Source organism: Aspergillus sydowii (genome assembly GCF_001890705.1).
Source record: "Aspergillus sydowii CBS 593.65 unplaced genomic scaffold ASPSYscaffold_8, whole genome shotgun sequence".
NCBI classification, from domain to species: domain Eukaryota; kingdom Fungi; phylum Ascomycota; class Eurotiomycetes; order Eurotiales; family Aspergillaceae; genus Aspergillus; species Aspergillus sydowii.
The window spans coordinates 509,262-523,968 of record NW_024467866.1 but is presented as its reverse complement, the minus strand read 5'-3'; the positions used below and the strand labels follow the sequence as shown (position 1 = coordinate 523,968).

The following is a 14,707-nucleotide window of genomic DNA, read 5'->3' as shown; positions in this document are numbered from 1 at the left end:
AGAACTTCGGATGACATCGTTGGTAAACGGGGGCGAGTATTATATGATGGCACCATTCCGGAAGGAGGCACAGTGTGCCCACAGGCTGGAGGTCCATCGCGCCTTCCAATGGATTTGGGCAACCTAAGATACCTTAGGGCGTATACACTGCTGGATCGGGAAGGCGTGATGCACACCCGACCTCACTGGGGTTGAACCACTGTACTTGCGGCTTCGTTCCTTCCTCAAATGCACGATCGTACATTCCTTATAAACCGTAATGTGCGCTGAAATTCCGAGAAGGTTCGACTGGCTACTGAGGTACCTAGTTTGGTGCTTTCTCAAGAGGAAGGAGCGTTACTGAATGTAAGGATAGCATAGTCCATAACTCATATTTTTTACTAACAGGCAATTGATTATATACAATGCGATACGAAGCGCAGTTCTCTCGAGGTATCGGCCTTGCAAATATTTCCTGAGATGCCACCGTGGCCCTTCCACAATACGCCGTCCATGGTCTTGGCTGGGAGTCGGGAAATCAAGAATCAGAAATCATTACACATGCTCCCTTTCTTCCACGCTCATCTTTTTCTCACTTGTCTCCACGTCCATTCCGGCCACATCGCCCTTGGGCATGTTTCTCGCCATATCCACAACATGCCACATTGTCGGTGCATCGCGGAACACCTTGTTCAGGGATTCTAGACTGCGGCCCATTGTCTCGGGGTAGAAGAAGTACACCGAGATAGGAATGCAGGCTGAGATAACAGCATAGACAATATAATATCGGTACCCGATTGTGTCAAGGGCAACGGGTGTGATCATCACTACCACAAAGTTCCATAGCCACTTGTTCGCTGTGGACATGGAAGCCATGGCAACGCGGAGTTGCATGGGAGCGACCTCTGTGCAATAGAGGAAGTTTGCACCCGAAAACCCGATTGGGTAGAATAGGTTAAATAGCCAGATAAAGGCTACAGATATAACGGAAGTGGCCTTGTTGCTGGTGTCAAAGCTGGTTGTGATTGCGAGGACGACCATACAGAGCGACATGCCGGTGCCACTGAAAATGAATAGTCTGCGGCGACCAAGACGGTCGATCGCGAAGAATGGGATGAAATTGCAGAGACACTTCCACGTGAGTGCACTGGCTGCTAGAATCCGAGATAAGTCACTGCCTAGCTTGAGGTTTTGCTCGAAGATCGTTGAAATGTAAGTTGAGATTAGGTTGCCGCCGCACATTTGCTGGAAGAATTGGATAACCATACACAAGGCGAGGCGATAGAAGAGACGGTCTTCGTCATTCCTGGAAAAAATTTCGCGAAGGGTGATGCTGCCGGACTGCTCGGTGAGTTCCAACGAGGACTCGATACTTGCTATTTCTGCCTGTATAGCCTCGTCATCTTCAGGGAGGCCCCTATATGCTGCCAGACTCCGTGCGGCTTCGCCAGGGCGGCCTACTAGGACCAACCATCGTGGAGATTCAGGGAGGGAGAAAACGGAGGAAAGCACTATCAGAGGGAAAATGAAGGAAAGGGCAAGCGGCACACGGAACTGTTTGTCACCGGATGTTTTGCTGAGTCCGAAATCGATCCAATTGCACAGCACAAAGCCCAGAACCATGCAGATACCATCGACAACAACGTGCTGGCCTCGGTGTTTTGCAGAGCTGCACTCTGCCTGAAAGACGGGCACTGTGGCGCTTAGCTGTCCAACGCCAAACCCTAGTACAACTCTACCCACAGTAAACTGGGCAATGTCGAAAGCTGAAGTCTCCAACAGCTCGCCAATGACAACAATAGCCGCACCTAGAAATATAGTCTTGCGCCGGCCTAGATAGTCACCAAGATACGTGCATGAAAGGGCGCCTAATAGTGCCCCCAGTTGGACGGAGGCGATGACTGCGCCTTTGCTTGTCGAATTTCGTTCCTTGGTAGCACCGTCGGTGTTGACCGTATCGATCTCAGGAAACATATGGACCCTGGAAAACGTGAGCTGTTGATTCGATCAATTTGGTACATAATACAACTGGAATTCATACCATGTTTGCAAAGTAGCCAGCGGGCCTACCCCTGCCTGATTGTAACCATAAGTGATAAAGGCCGGTGCAACAGTGAGAAGCACCTGGGCCAGACGTAACGATTGTCCTCGAAGCATTGTGTTCGCTAGGTCCCGGAGTGCCTTGCGCCAGAACAAACATACCGAAGACAGAGGTTTATATCAACGCCCCCATACTTTCCCACGGTTCCGGTACAAAGAATTTGGGGTAACTGGGGTTGAGGCATACGATTAGCCCTAATATCCCGCGGACTTAACAGTCCCGTCGGGAGCGAGCCATGTAGCCGAACAGCCGACTGTCTCCAACTATGACACAGCGGAACTGTCGTAGTAAATTCAGCAGCAACGGCAAATATAGTGGAGCCCAGTGTTAACACGAAAAATTGAACTCGGAAATACCCCTGCGATCTCAGATTGTCGCTTCACTCTGCGGCCGAGTTGTGTCGTCTGGCAAGGATACTTACTCGTCGTGAAAGACCTATAAGCACTGGAAGAAAATGAAAACATAAAAGCGAGATCGAGGCTCAGCATATTCTGTTATGTGTATAACAGAGGCTTTTGGCTATCAAGGCAATGGCCGTCAATCATGCGCGTTAATATATTTGATGGCTCCTGATTCTGCGAGAAGTGATTAGAATCAGTCCATCAACTCGCGGGTCATGCATGATATAGTTACCATATGTGCGATATAATTCTACCACTAACATGGAAATTGATCGTGCCTTCCAGATTCAAACAGGGGTCCATGGTGCCGTCCTAACTTGGGTATAATGTCCTTTCCCTAAGGGCCGGTGCAATGGACCTGAGTAGATTTGTTCCTGCCTAACTGGTTCAGTAGAACACACTGGAAAATACAAGCGCAACGGACACAAGTATCTGATGCTCCTTCCTTCTCCTTCCAAATAACGATTGAGAATGCGTTTTATAGTTTGTATCTCCACCCCCTCTCGTTGCCCGATTGGGGCGACCACCCCTCAGTCTCATCTAATCTCTTGTTGAGTCTCCTGCCTCGCCAATTGACCGCAAAGACAGAGAGTGCCACAAGCGCACACCCCATTAGTACCAACCCGCCACCCATACGATAGAATGGTTCCTGGCTTGTTGGGTAAAAGTAGGGGCTGAACCAGTGGCTTGACTGACTGATACAGTTGGCAATGGCAATCAGAGCGGCCTTTTTTGCTCGAGGCGAAGGAACCACTGTTGTTTCCCAGGACAGTTGTAGATTGAGTCCGCTGTACGTACCGCTGATTAGCAGGATGATTCCAAAATACCGCGCTCCGACATTGAGGGTGCTGATGAGGATGCTGCAGCCCGCGGCAGAGATTATGATCGGTATGACAATGTGCCAGGTAGATTCTTGGAGCCTGCCGCAAGACCAGGCTACAGCGCAAGCGAAGACGTAGGCAATGGCATATGGAGGAGCTTGAACAAGGTATGTGGTCATTGTGTCGAATCCAAACGTTTTTATTATCTGGTTGACTTGTCAGCATTGATCTTCATGATGAAAACGTGTTGGATATATAAAGTCTATGACAGGCATACTTACCGACGGGAGAAAATCTTTAAAGCTCTGCGCAGTAACCAGCGCAAAGTGCATGAGGCAGAAAAACCAGGTAAACGGATCCTTGACTGCATCCCTCAATCCATCCCATGTTCCCCCAAGGGTTTCGTCACGTCCGCCGTTGGACAGAAGCACACGGTACTCAGCCATTTGCCTTTCTTCCTGCGACAGAAAGCGAGTATTATGTGGCCATGAAGGCAGGAAAATAAAAGAACCGAGTGCAACAATAATAGATGCTATACCCTCGATTAGGAAGAACCATTGCCAAGCGTGCAAGCCGCTAACACCATCCATATTTTCGAGGATACCGGCGGCTAGGAAACCCGATACGATATTGGAAATGGTATTTCCGGCGTGCCATATTGCCATTCGAATAGGTGACTCTTCTTTGGTGTACCAGGAAGAAGTTACTGCGCTGTTAGCTTAGAAAATGCCAGACAAAGAGTCTGTTATGCTTACGTAGGGTGAGGCCTGGGAAAAAGGGTGCCTCGGCCAGACCAATGAAGAATCGAACTATGCAGAAGCCCACACCGCTGCGTATAGAGAGTTAGGTCTATACCAATTGAATAAGAGTAGGAGTTGGCAATACTCACTTGGTCATGGCCGGCATGCAAATGGTCCCGGCGCTCCACACAAGCATCACGGCGGGAAGAAACCAGCGTGGATTCGATTTAGCCATAAGTAAATTCCCGGGAAGTTGACCAATAAGATAGCCGACATAGAAGGTTGATATCCCTGCATTCCAGATAGTATCACTCATATGCAAGTCGCTTTGCAGTCCTGCTAGACGCGCATTGGAGACGTTAATACGATCAAGATAACTAGAAGCGTGGTTAGTTACTTGGGACCATGCTCACGTCTGATAGAAGAACATACTTCATCAGGAACATCAATGTGACGCAGGGCATTGTGTGCCAGTCTATCTTCTTCAGAACACGATTATTGAGCGCTATCATCTGGTCTGGGCTGAGGTCGCGCAATAGATCGAACTGCGCCTGTATCTCTTCGGGAGAGATATAGATACCCTCAGGGGGCTGTGGCTTGTGGAATTCTGAGACATCTTCAATATGTCCCTCGAATTGCCCTTTGGTGTCCGTGTCTGGGTTACGTTGTTCTTGAACCTCTATGCCAGACGAAAGCGAAGGATGTGATGGGGACATGATGAAGAGAAAATTGTGCTCGTCCAAGGGTCACTTAAAGAAAGAATCAAGCTATGTTTGAATAAATTTCCATAGATATCTAGGGTGATGTTGGTCCTTATATATGCGATAATGTTGGAGAAGTCTGGGGATATGCCATAGCAAAGCTGGGGTTTGCGGGGGCCCCAGACGTCAAGTTTAGTTGATCCCGCGGGACTAGGAATATACAAAGTTTGCTGTAGTGTCCAAGACGGGAGAAAAAAAAACTGAGCATCCAGTAGCGAGCTTCCAAGGCAATTAGTGACGGTAGTTTGTAGTAGAGGCGCCATGGCGGGGATCCTTGGCAAACGCTGGGCATGACAACAGAGGCATTTTGTTGTAGTATCCGTGCGCAATGGACGGGACAGCAGGACAGAGTTAATGGTGTATAATTTATCACTCTAAATTATGTACTGTAAGGTAAATCCGACTTGATTCTATAATCACTGAGCCTGACTTCGGGTCCTCGCGGCCATCAGAAGGGCGGCGACGTTCTCATAGACCGTGAACACTATTCCTCCGCTGAGGATCAACCGGCCGAGTCGCATAGAGCTTCCCCTCCAGAAGGCTCGCACGCCTCCGTCTTTCAACACATCGCGCAGCGCTTCCATTGTCGAAGCACCTTTGGCGCCCTGGGCGCGCGTCTTGATGGTATCGAACGGCTGGGTCACGTATACCGTAATGACACCCGCAGTGGCCCCCATTCCGAACGTCAGTGCTGGATTTTTTGTATCCTTAATGTTGGTACGCGAGGCAACAATCTCCTTGATAATGTTGTACGTGCCCATGCGTGTTGATGATGTGGCAGCCTGTTTCATTGTCGTAGACACAAGGCCACGATAGACCTCCTTGACGCCAGACTCCGCCATGATGGTTCGGAGCGCGTGGAATCCGCCATTATAACGACGGGAGGCCGATGATCTAGCGTCATCGATACTGTATTTTCAATTAGTATACGAGGAGCTTTCAAAGGAATGATACGTACAGAGCAGTCTTGATCCGTTCTGTGGGAGTAACCGCGACTACGCTCTCCACCACACCCGCGACCATGCCAGCGAGGATGCCTCGCGCTGGGGACAATGCTCCATTTGAGTCCGCAAGGAGATTTCTTATGGTGTCAAATGATAAGAAACGAACGCCAGCCTTGAAAGCGGTGCCCAGAATCAAAGTTGAGCAACCTGTATATATGGCTCGAACCCCGTCCTGACGCGCCGTTTGCAGTATCACAGCCAGAGGATTCTTTGATACGGGGATTGAGACTCCGCTAGCAATTTTCTGACTTAATTGAGCTCGCGTTTTTGCAAACTCAAAGGGGTACTGTGTCAAGAAATTGGGTTAGTTGGGTTAGCAAGAAAGGGGTGGTAGAGCAGAACGCACAGTGGCGGTAGCTTCGACGGCACCAGCCACAGCACCTGCAGCTAATGACACACCAGGCGGAATTGTTTTCTTCTTGGGGATTTGCGGCTCTTGCTTCGGGGTAGGGACTGTAGACTGCATCTGGGCTCCAGATGTGGTGGCCATTGCGAATAGGGTGCGCAAGAAAGACAATTGCTGAATAATAGACTAGCTTATGAAGTCGTGTAGTAGATCGCGGAAACAAAAACTGTAAATATCCAATAGTACAGATTTAGATGGGATATGCTCTGGTTTCCCAGGACTTTGATGAGTTGAAAGCATCGCGACAGTGTTGTTGATCGACCATGGCCGAGGGGAGCCGGAGTTGTTCCCGCGGGATCTCGATGTGGTTGCCGACAGCCGACTCCCGTGCACGTGACGCGGAGTTAACAGCACCAACTCCACTCCCGTCTGCATCTCCGTTGCACCTTCACCTGCATTTGCATCCACTTTGAGATTATGGAGGCTGCTCACGGCAGCAAATCTGCTGTCAGCCCAACGACACCTGTGCGCTCCCGTCGGAGGCGTGCCCCGGAGGCATGTTCGTTCTGCCGTAGAAGAAAGGTGCGTACTGATCGACATGTCTACTGCACCAGTGCTAATATGGTTGAGGGGTGACAGATCAAATGCAACAATGAACGGCCTGTATGTATCAATTGCAGGACATATGCACAGGATTGTGTTTATGAGCCGGTTGCTGAGAGGCTTCGAGAGGCTGGCCGTGACCGTCATGAACGCTCCAGGCACCGCAGAACCATGGGTGGGAGCGTCTCGGACATCGACAAGGGTCGAGGATCTCATCCGCACCCGTCGCCTGGAAGCGATGGTCGCGAGGGACGACTTACGGGGACGGACAAAGCAGTTGGCTTGGATAGCCTTTCCAATGGAGGCATGGACCGGGGCAGCGCGCCGGAGCAGTCTGAAGCTGGAGTTGCTCGCATCTTGGTTTCAGCGAACGGGGTATCCAGCTACCACGGCCGCACCAGCGCATTGTTTGAGGACCAGGCACAGGACCGGCCGATTGCGGCGGATGATCGCCCTCGGATGGCAGATGACTGGGTAGAACGGGGTCTTGTTGCCGAAGCAGCAAAGCAACGTATGTGGCCCTTTCATCTTCATTGTAATGCTGAATATCATGCTGAAACTGCCTCAATAGGCCAGATGGAGGAATTAAACTTCCGCCTTGGAAAACTCGATTTCGATGGCGTTGATCCAGATCTGGGGATGCATCTGTTGTCGCTCCACTGGAATCGCCAACATCATTCATTTCTCATAACCTACCGACCGGCATTCATGCGGGATATGGCTTGTAACGGCCCTTACTTTTCAAAGCTACTTCTCAACGCTATCTACTTTGGAGCTGCGAAATTCAGTCCCAGGTTGGAAGTCCGCAAGGATCCTAATGACGTCCGGACCGCCGGTTGGAAGTATCGTGAACGAGTCCGCGAACTCCTAGGTGGAGCACTGGACCGTAGTGATATCACAACGATCCAAGCATTACTTGTAATGACAAACTCACTCTTTGCCCTTGGGGACGAAAGGAGTGCCGCATGGCTATATTCTGGCTTGGCGTTCCGGATGTTAATTGACATGGGAATGCATGTCGATTTGACAAGTACACGTCGGTTCTCGGATGAGGACCTGGAAATCCGGAGGCGAGTCTTTTGGGCAGCATTTGGTAAGAAGATATTAATAACTGTACGCGTCCTCGTTTAGGCGTTGCTAACCAACGGGGAATAGTTGTGGACAAGGTCCAGAGCCTTTATCAAGGTCGCCCAGTCAGTCTCAAGGAGACAGATGCTCTTGTACCTATCAAGTTCCTAGATACCTACGAGGAATTGGAGCACTGGCAGCCATTTGCATATTCAACCTCTGCCTCAGATTACCCTGGAATGCCCGCATATAGCACATCTACGTTCACATTCCTATGCAAACTCTCGCTCACCATGAGTGACATTCTAAGTTGCATATACACCGAGCGCAGCTCTAATCCGAGCCCGTCTGAGCTGGCAAGTATGCTGGACGAGCTACAGCTCAAACTGGATCAGTGGCAGGAATCATTACCGGAGCATCTACGGTTTGACCCGGTGAAAGCTCACAGTGTGGCCTTCCCACCACCTCATGTATCTAGTCTACAGTAAGTCTGCCCAAAGCCTTCCAGAAGGATATTCCAGCACTGGCAGTAGTGCTGACAGAACTCCGCCCAGTGCTATGCATAATTCGCTCGTCATTCTGCTACACCGTCCATTTGTGGCGGACGGTCATCTATACAGCACTTCACCGTCGATCTCGGTGGTTTCCTTTATGAAGTGTGCCTCGGCCGCATCGAATATCAGTAATCTGCTGCGTGCCTACCATCGTGCATTCTCTATCCGACGTGCACCTTACCTGATATCATATGCGACTTATGTCGCTGCCACAATCCTCACCAGAATAGCAGCTAGACGTAGAAATGATTCAACAGCACATTCAAATCTTGCGACCTGTCTTGCCGTGTTTGAAGAAAACCAGGAGACGAACTCGGCTGTCAGGAAGGCCGCCAAGATTGTGCATAGCCTTATGAAGAAACTTGGGGTTGTTATCGATAATGTCTCACTCGAAGCTCTGGAAATGCACCCGCCTATAAGGATGTCAGAGAGAGATCCGCAGTCGAATGCCTTTGTCCATGTGAACAGAGACTACCAGACGGGCGCTGCTGACGAAGCCAACAACGACGCACCTATCGGGAATATGACGGAACCTGCCAACACCATAACTCACAACCCGCTGGTTCCGTCTCCTGGGTCAGATTGGGTAGATATAGACGGAATTATCCAAAGCTTTCTACAAGAGAACAGTGACCGCGGAGCTAGACTAGCGGACTACGACCCTGACGGAATTCCCGTCCAGCTTTCGAGGACCCCATGGTTACCGCCGCAGCAAGGGAACCCTCCGCCACCAGTGCCAATCAATAATGTCCTTGCCTTTGAAAACCAGGTCCCTTTCCGCCCGGGTATAGAGGGCCCTAACGGACCCCAGTCAGAGACAGCTGCCAGGACATACCAGCAGCAGCGTGGCGCGCGGCCAACAAGTTACGAGTCCGTCTTGCTAGACGATCCACTGTTTGGGTTCAACGGTTCATCTATGGATAGCTTCCCGTTTACGGAGTGTTGAGTAGAATCCTCTAATCGCCGTGGAAGAAATGGTAATATGTCCGTCGTGCGTCGACAAGACCCCCGATTACCGGTACCTATTTACCCGTTTCCTCCCGCGGGAACACTCCCGCCGGATGTGGGCCCCAGATTATAGTACTTCCCGCAACATGAATCTGCGCGTCAACGGCCTCATTTGCCGTTTCATGGTCATATGGATGCTACTAACTGGAACTGTCTTGTAGTACTGACGGGGATACTGCTGTCTCCAAATGAATCCTTCCCGTGGTCCCACTTTATGCTACGGCATTGACATGGCACTTAGTTGCTGCCGCGGGTTTCTAGATAAGTCTGATCCCGAAATAAAGGAGGACTCATAACATTGCTAGAGTAAATTGTTCCTTTACTACTTTCGAGCAGCTCAGCACATGCAAATCCATTCCACCTACCTTTTGCAAAATGGCCACTGAACTGGTCACCAAGACGCGGCGGCTTACGCGCCATGCCCTCCCGTGCGTCCTCATGCGTGCAGGCACATCGAAAGGGTTATTCCTGCATCGAGAAGATCTTCCAGAAAGAGAGGCCGATTGGGCACCTCACCTGGTCTCTGCTCTCGGGTCTCGAGGGAACGACCCCCGACAGATAGACGGGGTTGGGGGAGGCAGTTCAACAACATCCAAAGTTGCTGTGGTCCGTCGCTCCAAGAGATTGGACGCTGATGTTGATTGGACCTTTGTTCAAGTTGCTGTTGGCAAAGAGTCAATAGATCTCACCGGTACTTGCGGGAACATGACAGCAGGGGTGGCACCATTTGCCCTCCAGGAAGGCCTTGTAAAACCCCTACAAGGGCAGACCAAGGTATGGCTAGACTTTAAACCAGAGATCGGAAAAGGAAGCGTGAGATGGTTAATACAGACCTTTCCGATATAGATGGACGTCAGAATCTACAACACCAATACAGATCGAATAGTGATTGAAACTGTTGCGCTAGATGACACAGGAGACTACGAAGAAGATGGCAACTTTATAATCCCCGGTGTCAACACACCAGGAAGCGAGGTCAAGTGTAAATTCGTCAAGCCCGTCGGCAGCATGACGGGCCAGCTGTTCCCTTCTGGGAACCAGCAACAGCAAATACTCCGCGTACAGCCGAGTTCACTCATGCCCAATGAAGAACCCTTTGATGTTCGCGTGACTCTTATAGACTCTGCCAACCCTTTCGTCCTCATCGATACAACGTCCATACAAACGGCGCTCCTCGCAACAATCCCATCCGATGCTAGTCGGAATGCACTCGTGGAGTCCATCCGTCGCGCCGGCGCAGTGGCTATGGGATTAGCAACAGATATAGAGACTGCCGGTAGAACCCGTGGTACGCCCAAGGCCGCACTCGTGTACCCTCCGTCCTTCACCCAGGATTCCGGGAGACCAGATGTCCGGATACAGGCATACTCAATGGGTCTACCGCATCCCAGTCTACAGCTCACAGGGGCGGTGACAGTCGCTGTTGCGCTAAGTTACCCTAGCACAATTGTTGCGGCTCTCTCCACCATGGGAGCCACAGTGAACGGGATCTCTCCACCGACCCCAGAGCAGTCGCCGCCTCCAGAGGACAGGAAGCACGAGTTTGGGCTGGATCGCGAGGTATTGATCGAACATAGTAAAGGGACTATCAAAGTAGATATCGCGATGGAGGAGCATGGAGGCGTGGCTAGCTGTGCGGTCTCGAGGACTGCGAGACGACTATTTGAGGGGAAGGTCAGGTACTACGTGCAGGAGGATGGAATATAGCTACTAGACATGAAGAAACTCGCCATTTATATTAGCCATTTCATGGAACATCGATCTACCTCTACAAACTACGTAGGATGCACCCCCTTTTACGACTTCCAGTGCTATAATATTATCCGAGCTATGTCTCTGGCCAAATACCCGTAAGCGGCAAGCGCGAACAGACCCGCCCTACTATCGCAACGGTAGCTCCTGCCCTAAACCACAATAACACAGATGGAAACTGCGATGAGCCTCCAAGCAAGGAAGGTGCGACGTATAAAGCATTATCTCCACCACACTTGTCGCAGCGGCCAGCTATGCCACTCAATCGCTGACTCATCATCTGGCCTGTTCGGCCAGATCGAATTGTAGATCAGCGACACTTTCAGCTGTGTATGTTTTGAACATTGACGAGATGGGTTGTTGCCGACGAGCATATTTTACCGCTCTTATGCCAGTCCTCCGGGCGACGTCTGCTTCAACCGCCAAGGATGTCCGAAGACTTGGAAGACTTTTGTATTGAAAAGATTTCATGCCCCCATAAGCGTATCGGACTCAGGTTTGAGTATTGAGAGTATATAGAGAGGGTTGATTGTACGTGAATGTGCAGCGGTATAAATAGAATGAGGTTAGAGACCGATGCAGACAACACAGTATATTTTGTGCGATAACCCAGATTTATGGTAGGAAGGTTAGGTTATTCGTGCAACGTCTAATTAAGTTGCTGGACTAAGTTTATCTACACATGGGATGATATTTCCGAGTCGATCGGCACGGTTATCGAAGCATTTGCCGATCCGGGATATTAATACCGGATCGCCCTGCAACTCAAGGCTTCACACAAATATGGAACAGTATGGGTGTCCAAGCCGAGGAATGGCACTTTGTTGGCCTCGAGTCTTCGTTTCCAGATATCAGCCAGGATGAAAAGGGTTGCCGAGTCCTACCTGGGTGCAAGACTCTTGGTATTCCCAAACCGACACAGCCGGACAAACCAAAGACGAACCGAGTGTCTAATCTAGATGAGCAAGTGCTCGTGTTCAAGTATAAGGGATCTGTACATGCCGTTGATAATGTAAGTGCTATCGCTATTTCTCAAGTTCTGGGAAACTGAGCTTTTGTCTAGCGATGTCCGCACTCAGCGTTCCCACTTAAGCAAGGCACAATTATTGACGTCGAGGACTTTGGACCCGGCATTAAGTGTTTTAGACATGGTTGGAGCTTTGACCTCACTACTGGCAAGGCAGACCGCGGCCACCACTTGAAACTTAATCTGTGGGACATCGAGCTGCGGGATCCTTTGATATCGAGTGATGAGAGCGTTGCGGGAGATGATAAGGAAGTGTGGGTTAAAAGACAATGAAACGTTTTAATAATGAATACGAATTATATACGCTGCATCCCCTGTCCATGGAAGCAGTAATCCAAACTACGAGTTATTCCCCATGACCGCACCCCAGATGTACGCCACCCACCCACCAACGGTCAAAAGCATTAGTGCCGCAAAGCAGCAAATTGAAATAACCTTACTACGAGCATAGGAAGTGGCCAGGTGCCACTCACGGATCTTGGAAATATGTTCTGGCCCTATCGTTAGCCGTTGTTTTCTCGTCCATTGCAGCGGCGCAAGACTATCTGTCGTCAGAGAGCCGATTAGTATCGCCAGCCCGATAGCAACTGATGCCGCCGCAAGGAAGAGATAAACTCGGACAACGCGGTCGTAGGAGTCGTTGTCGGCATCTTGGAGGGCGCCAGTTATGATGCGGACTATGATGTTCATTCTGTTGCATGAGTTAGTGCTTGTACTTTACGGGATTCTGATGGGTCCTTAATTGGGGATTATGGCGAACGTACGCGTTGTTCATCGTGACCTTGAGAGCGTAGGCGGATCCAAACACCGACTGGTGCCATATTGTTGTCCGGATACTGTCAATGATAGTCGTCGGGCCGAATGTTGAGGCAATGGCGAAGACGGCAAACGATGCGGCGGTTCCGGCTTTTGTGTTGGCGAAGTTGACCAGGACCATACTCAGGAATATACCGATTCCACATGCAGATACTATCGATTGTTAGATAATTTTTCACAATTTCGTGGTAGACAGGCTAACTTACACAGACTGGCGCGATTCCCGAGCACATCAATGAAGACTCCGATACATGGGACCAAGAAGAAACCTTTGGAAGTTAGCTTATAGACCGTAATCCCTTAGGTATCAGACCTACCTGCATATTGAGACAGAGAACTATACCACCCAGCCGTGATTGAATCAACATCAAAGCGTTTTTCAGCCAGCTCCGTTGCATTCTGGCTGAAAACAAGGGCAGTACTTGTCTGGAACAGGGAAAAGGCTAGAACAGCCCAGAACATCCACGGCAGCTGGAATATCTTGCGGAAGTCGAATTTCTTGTTCTTCTCTGTCAGGACTTCCTTGGTTGCTGCGTCTCGTCGCCCGCTGTAGTGCTTGTTACAGTAGCGCGTAAAGCACCAGAATGTGACAGTTGCAGCGTTTGTAAACAGGTTCATAAAGACGGAGGTCCAGAAGACCCAGGCGAAGTTTCCGGTGTTCTATCTCTGTCAGTATTCAAGTCAATGATAATTGCTTACTTTAGTGTACCTTGGCAATGACATTTGCAGTGGATTTGCCCACGAAACCACCAATCTGTACTCTGTCAACATAATTCTAACGAGATGCAATGAGATTGTTTACTTTGCCAATTGCCAACTCAAAGCCAAGGGTAGACGCGAATCCATTGCTGGGCGGAAACCACGATGAAAACATCTTATACTGTGCAACTTGGGTAGCGATATCGCCAAGCGCTAGAACGACACGGCCCCCGATCATGAAGTTGAACGAGCGCACCGTTGTTGCTGCCGCAACGAGGATAGAGCCAATTGTATATACAACATTTCCGTAGACGATCATTTCTACACAAGCACACAATTAGTTCCTCAGTGAAAATTGTATGATAGCAAGCTGACAAACCTGCACCGCCCACACGATCCGTGATAATGCCACTACCCAATAAGAGCACGGTCGCCATGAAGTCTTCACTTGCTTCCAGAAGAGAGAATTGCGTATTCGAGACATCCATTTGCTGGTTATCACGTCAGTACAGAGTATTGCCCCTCTACGAGTTCCGCGACGTACCTTCTTGATGGTACTCTTCATGGCACCCGTAACTCCTGAGCTCCAGTGTGAACCAAAGCTGATGCACGATATGAGCAGCACCGCAACAAGTTTCGCCAGTAGTGGGGGCGGACGCTTCCCATCGATGTTCTCATCCTGAGACGAGACCGCAGGCTCCGCGGTTTCCAGGGCTGACTTATCCAGTTCCATGTTTTAAATAAACGGAAATAATAGTGAGTAATGGAAAGAGAAGGTGGAAACGAAACAGGAAGACACTGTTATTTAAATGCGAACTTGGCAGAGAAAATTCAATCAGATAAGATCCCAAAATGGGGTGGGTCGCGCGGAGATGGTTTAATTGGCCGTGTCCACTGATTGATAAGATCGGGAAGTCACCGAGAATCTAAAAAGACCCACCAGTCCGTTTCTACGAATGGCATCGCCCCATCCGAGGTCTACAGCTCCGAATACCGGGACAGAAGACGCTACGGTTAGCGCGTGCCC

At 50.0% G+C, this 14,707-nt stretch overlaps 7 protein-coding genes across 7 annotated transcripts; 3 read left to right on the top strand and 4 right to left on the bottom strand.

Annotated features, from left to right (window-relative positions):
* Positions 1-534: 534 nt before the first annotated feature.
* ASPSYDRAFT_154957 (sugar porter family MFS transporter) lies at positions 535-2,136 on the bottom strand (the record flags this gene model as incomplete). The annotated part of the gene is made up of 2 exons (XM_040842415.1): positions 535-1,960; positions 2,021-2,136. The coding sequence occupies 2 exons, from the start codon at positions 2,134-2,136 to the stop codon at positions 535-537; spliced, it is 1,542 nt and encodes a 513-aa protein (XP_040700787.1).
* An 823-nt stretch (positions 2,137-2,959) lies between these two features.
* On the bottom strand, positions 2,960-4,758 carry ASPSYDRAFT_155068 (uncharacterized protein; the record flags this gene model as incomplete). The annotated part of the gene is made up of 5 exons (XM_040842423.1): positions 2,960-3,508; positions 3,584-4,008; positions 4,058-4,131; positions 4,192-4,419; positions 4,475-4,758. The coding sequence occupies 5 exons, from the start codon at positions 4,756-4,758 to the stop codon at positions 2,960-2,962; spliced, it is 1,560 nt and encodes a 519-aa protein (XP_040700786.1).
* A 461-nt stretch (positions 4,759-5,219) lies between these two features.
* ASPSYDRAFT_33125 (uncharacterized protein) lies at positions 5,220-6,297 on the bottom strand (the record flags this gene model as incomplete). The annotated part of the gene is made up of 3 exons (XM_040845053.1): positions 5,220-5,712; positions 5,762-6,093; positions 6,154-6,297. The coding sequence occupies 3 exons, from the start codon at positions 6,295-6,297 to the stop codon at positions 5,220-5,222; spliced, it is 969 nt and encodes a 322-aa protein (XP_040700785.1).
* Positions 6,298-6,630: 333 nt separating this feature from the next.
* Positions 6,631-9,324, top strand: ASPSYDRAFT_59409 (uncharacterized protein; the record flags this gene model as incomplete). The annotated part of the gene is made up of 5 exons (XM_040849693.1): positions 6,631-6,735; positions 6,793-7,267; positions 7,328-7,849; positions 7,912-8,308; positions 8,379-9,324. 5 exons carry the CDS (start codon positions 6,631-6,633, stop codon positions 9,322-9,324), a joined length of 2,445 nt encoding a protein of 814 aa, XP_040700784.1.
* Positions 9,325-9,761: 437 nt separating this feature from the next.
* On the top strand, positions 9,762-11,093 carry ASPSYDRAFT_91281 (uncharacterized protein; the record flags this gene model as incomplete). Its single annotated transcript, XM_040852462.1, has 2 exons — positions 9,762-10,160; positions 10,233-11,093. The coding sequence occupies 2 exons, from the start codon at positions 9,762-9,764 to the stop codon at positions 11,091-11,093; spliced, it is 1,260 nt and encodes a 419-aa protein (XP_040700783.1).
* An 838-nt stretch (positions 11,094-11,931) lies between these two features.
* Positions 11,932-12,438, top strand: ASPSYDRAFT_91280 (Rieske (2Fe-2S) protein; the record flags this gene model as incomplete). Its single annotated transcript, XM_040852460.1, has 2 exons — positions 11,932-12,150; positions 12,202-12,438. 2 exons carry the CDS (start codon positions 11,932-11,934, stop codon positions 12,436-12,438), a joined length of 456 nt encoding a protein of 151 aa, XP_040700782.1.
* Positions 12,403-14,478, bottom strand: ASPSYDRAFT_205931 (putative MFS transporter). Its single transcript, XM_040843894.1, has 8 exons — positions 14,225-14,478; positions 14,060-14,171; positions 13,784-14,001; positions 13,691-13,735; positions 13,299-13,641; positions 13,188-13,250; positions 12,930-13,134; positions 12,403-12,856 (listed from the first exon to the last, which is right to left on the bottom strand). The coding sequence occupies exons 1-8, from the start codon at positions 14,411-14,413 to the stop codon at positions 12,505-12,507; spliced, it is 1,527 nt and encodes a 508-aa protein (XP_040700781.1). The 5' UTR covers positions 14,414-14,478; the 3' UTR covers positions 12,403-12,504.
* Positions 14,479-14,707: the final 229 nt, after the last annotated feature.

Bases quoted from the DNA above. Each gene is read 5' to 3' on its own strand.
- ASPSYDRAFT_205931 (XM_040843894.1), bottom strand. From the start codon at position 14,413: ATGGAACTGGATAAGTCAGCCCTGGAAACCGCGGAGCCTGCGGTCTCG. The intron at 13,736-13,783 runs GTAAACAATCTC...GACAGAGTACAG, and splicing joins TTGAGTTGGCAATTGGCAAA to ATTGGTGGTTTCGTGGGCAA. The intron at 13,642-13,690 runs GTACACTAAAGT...TGACAGAGATAG, and splicing joins CTGCAAATGTCATTGCCAAG to AACACCGGAAACTTCGCCTG.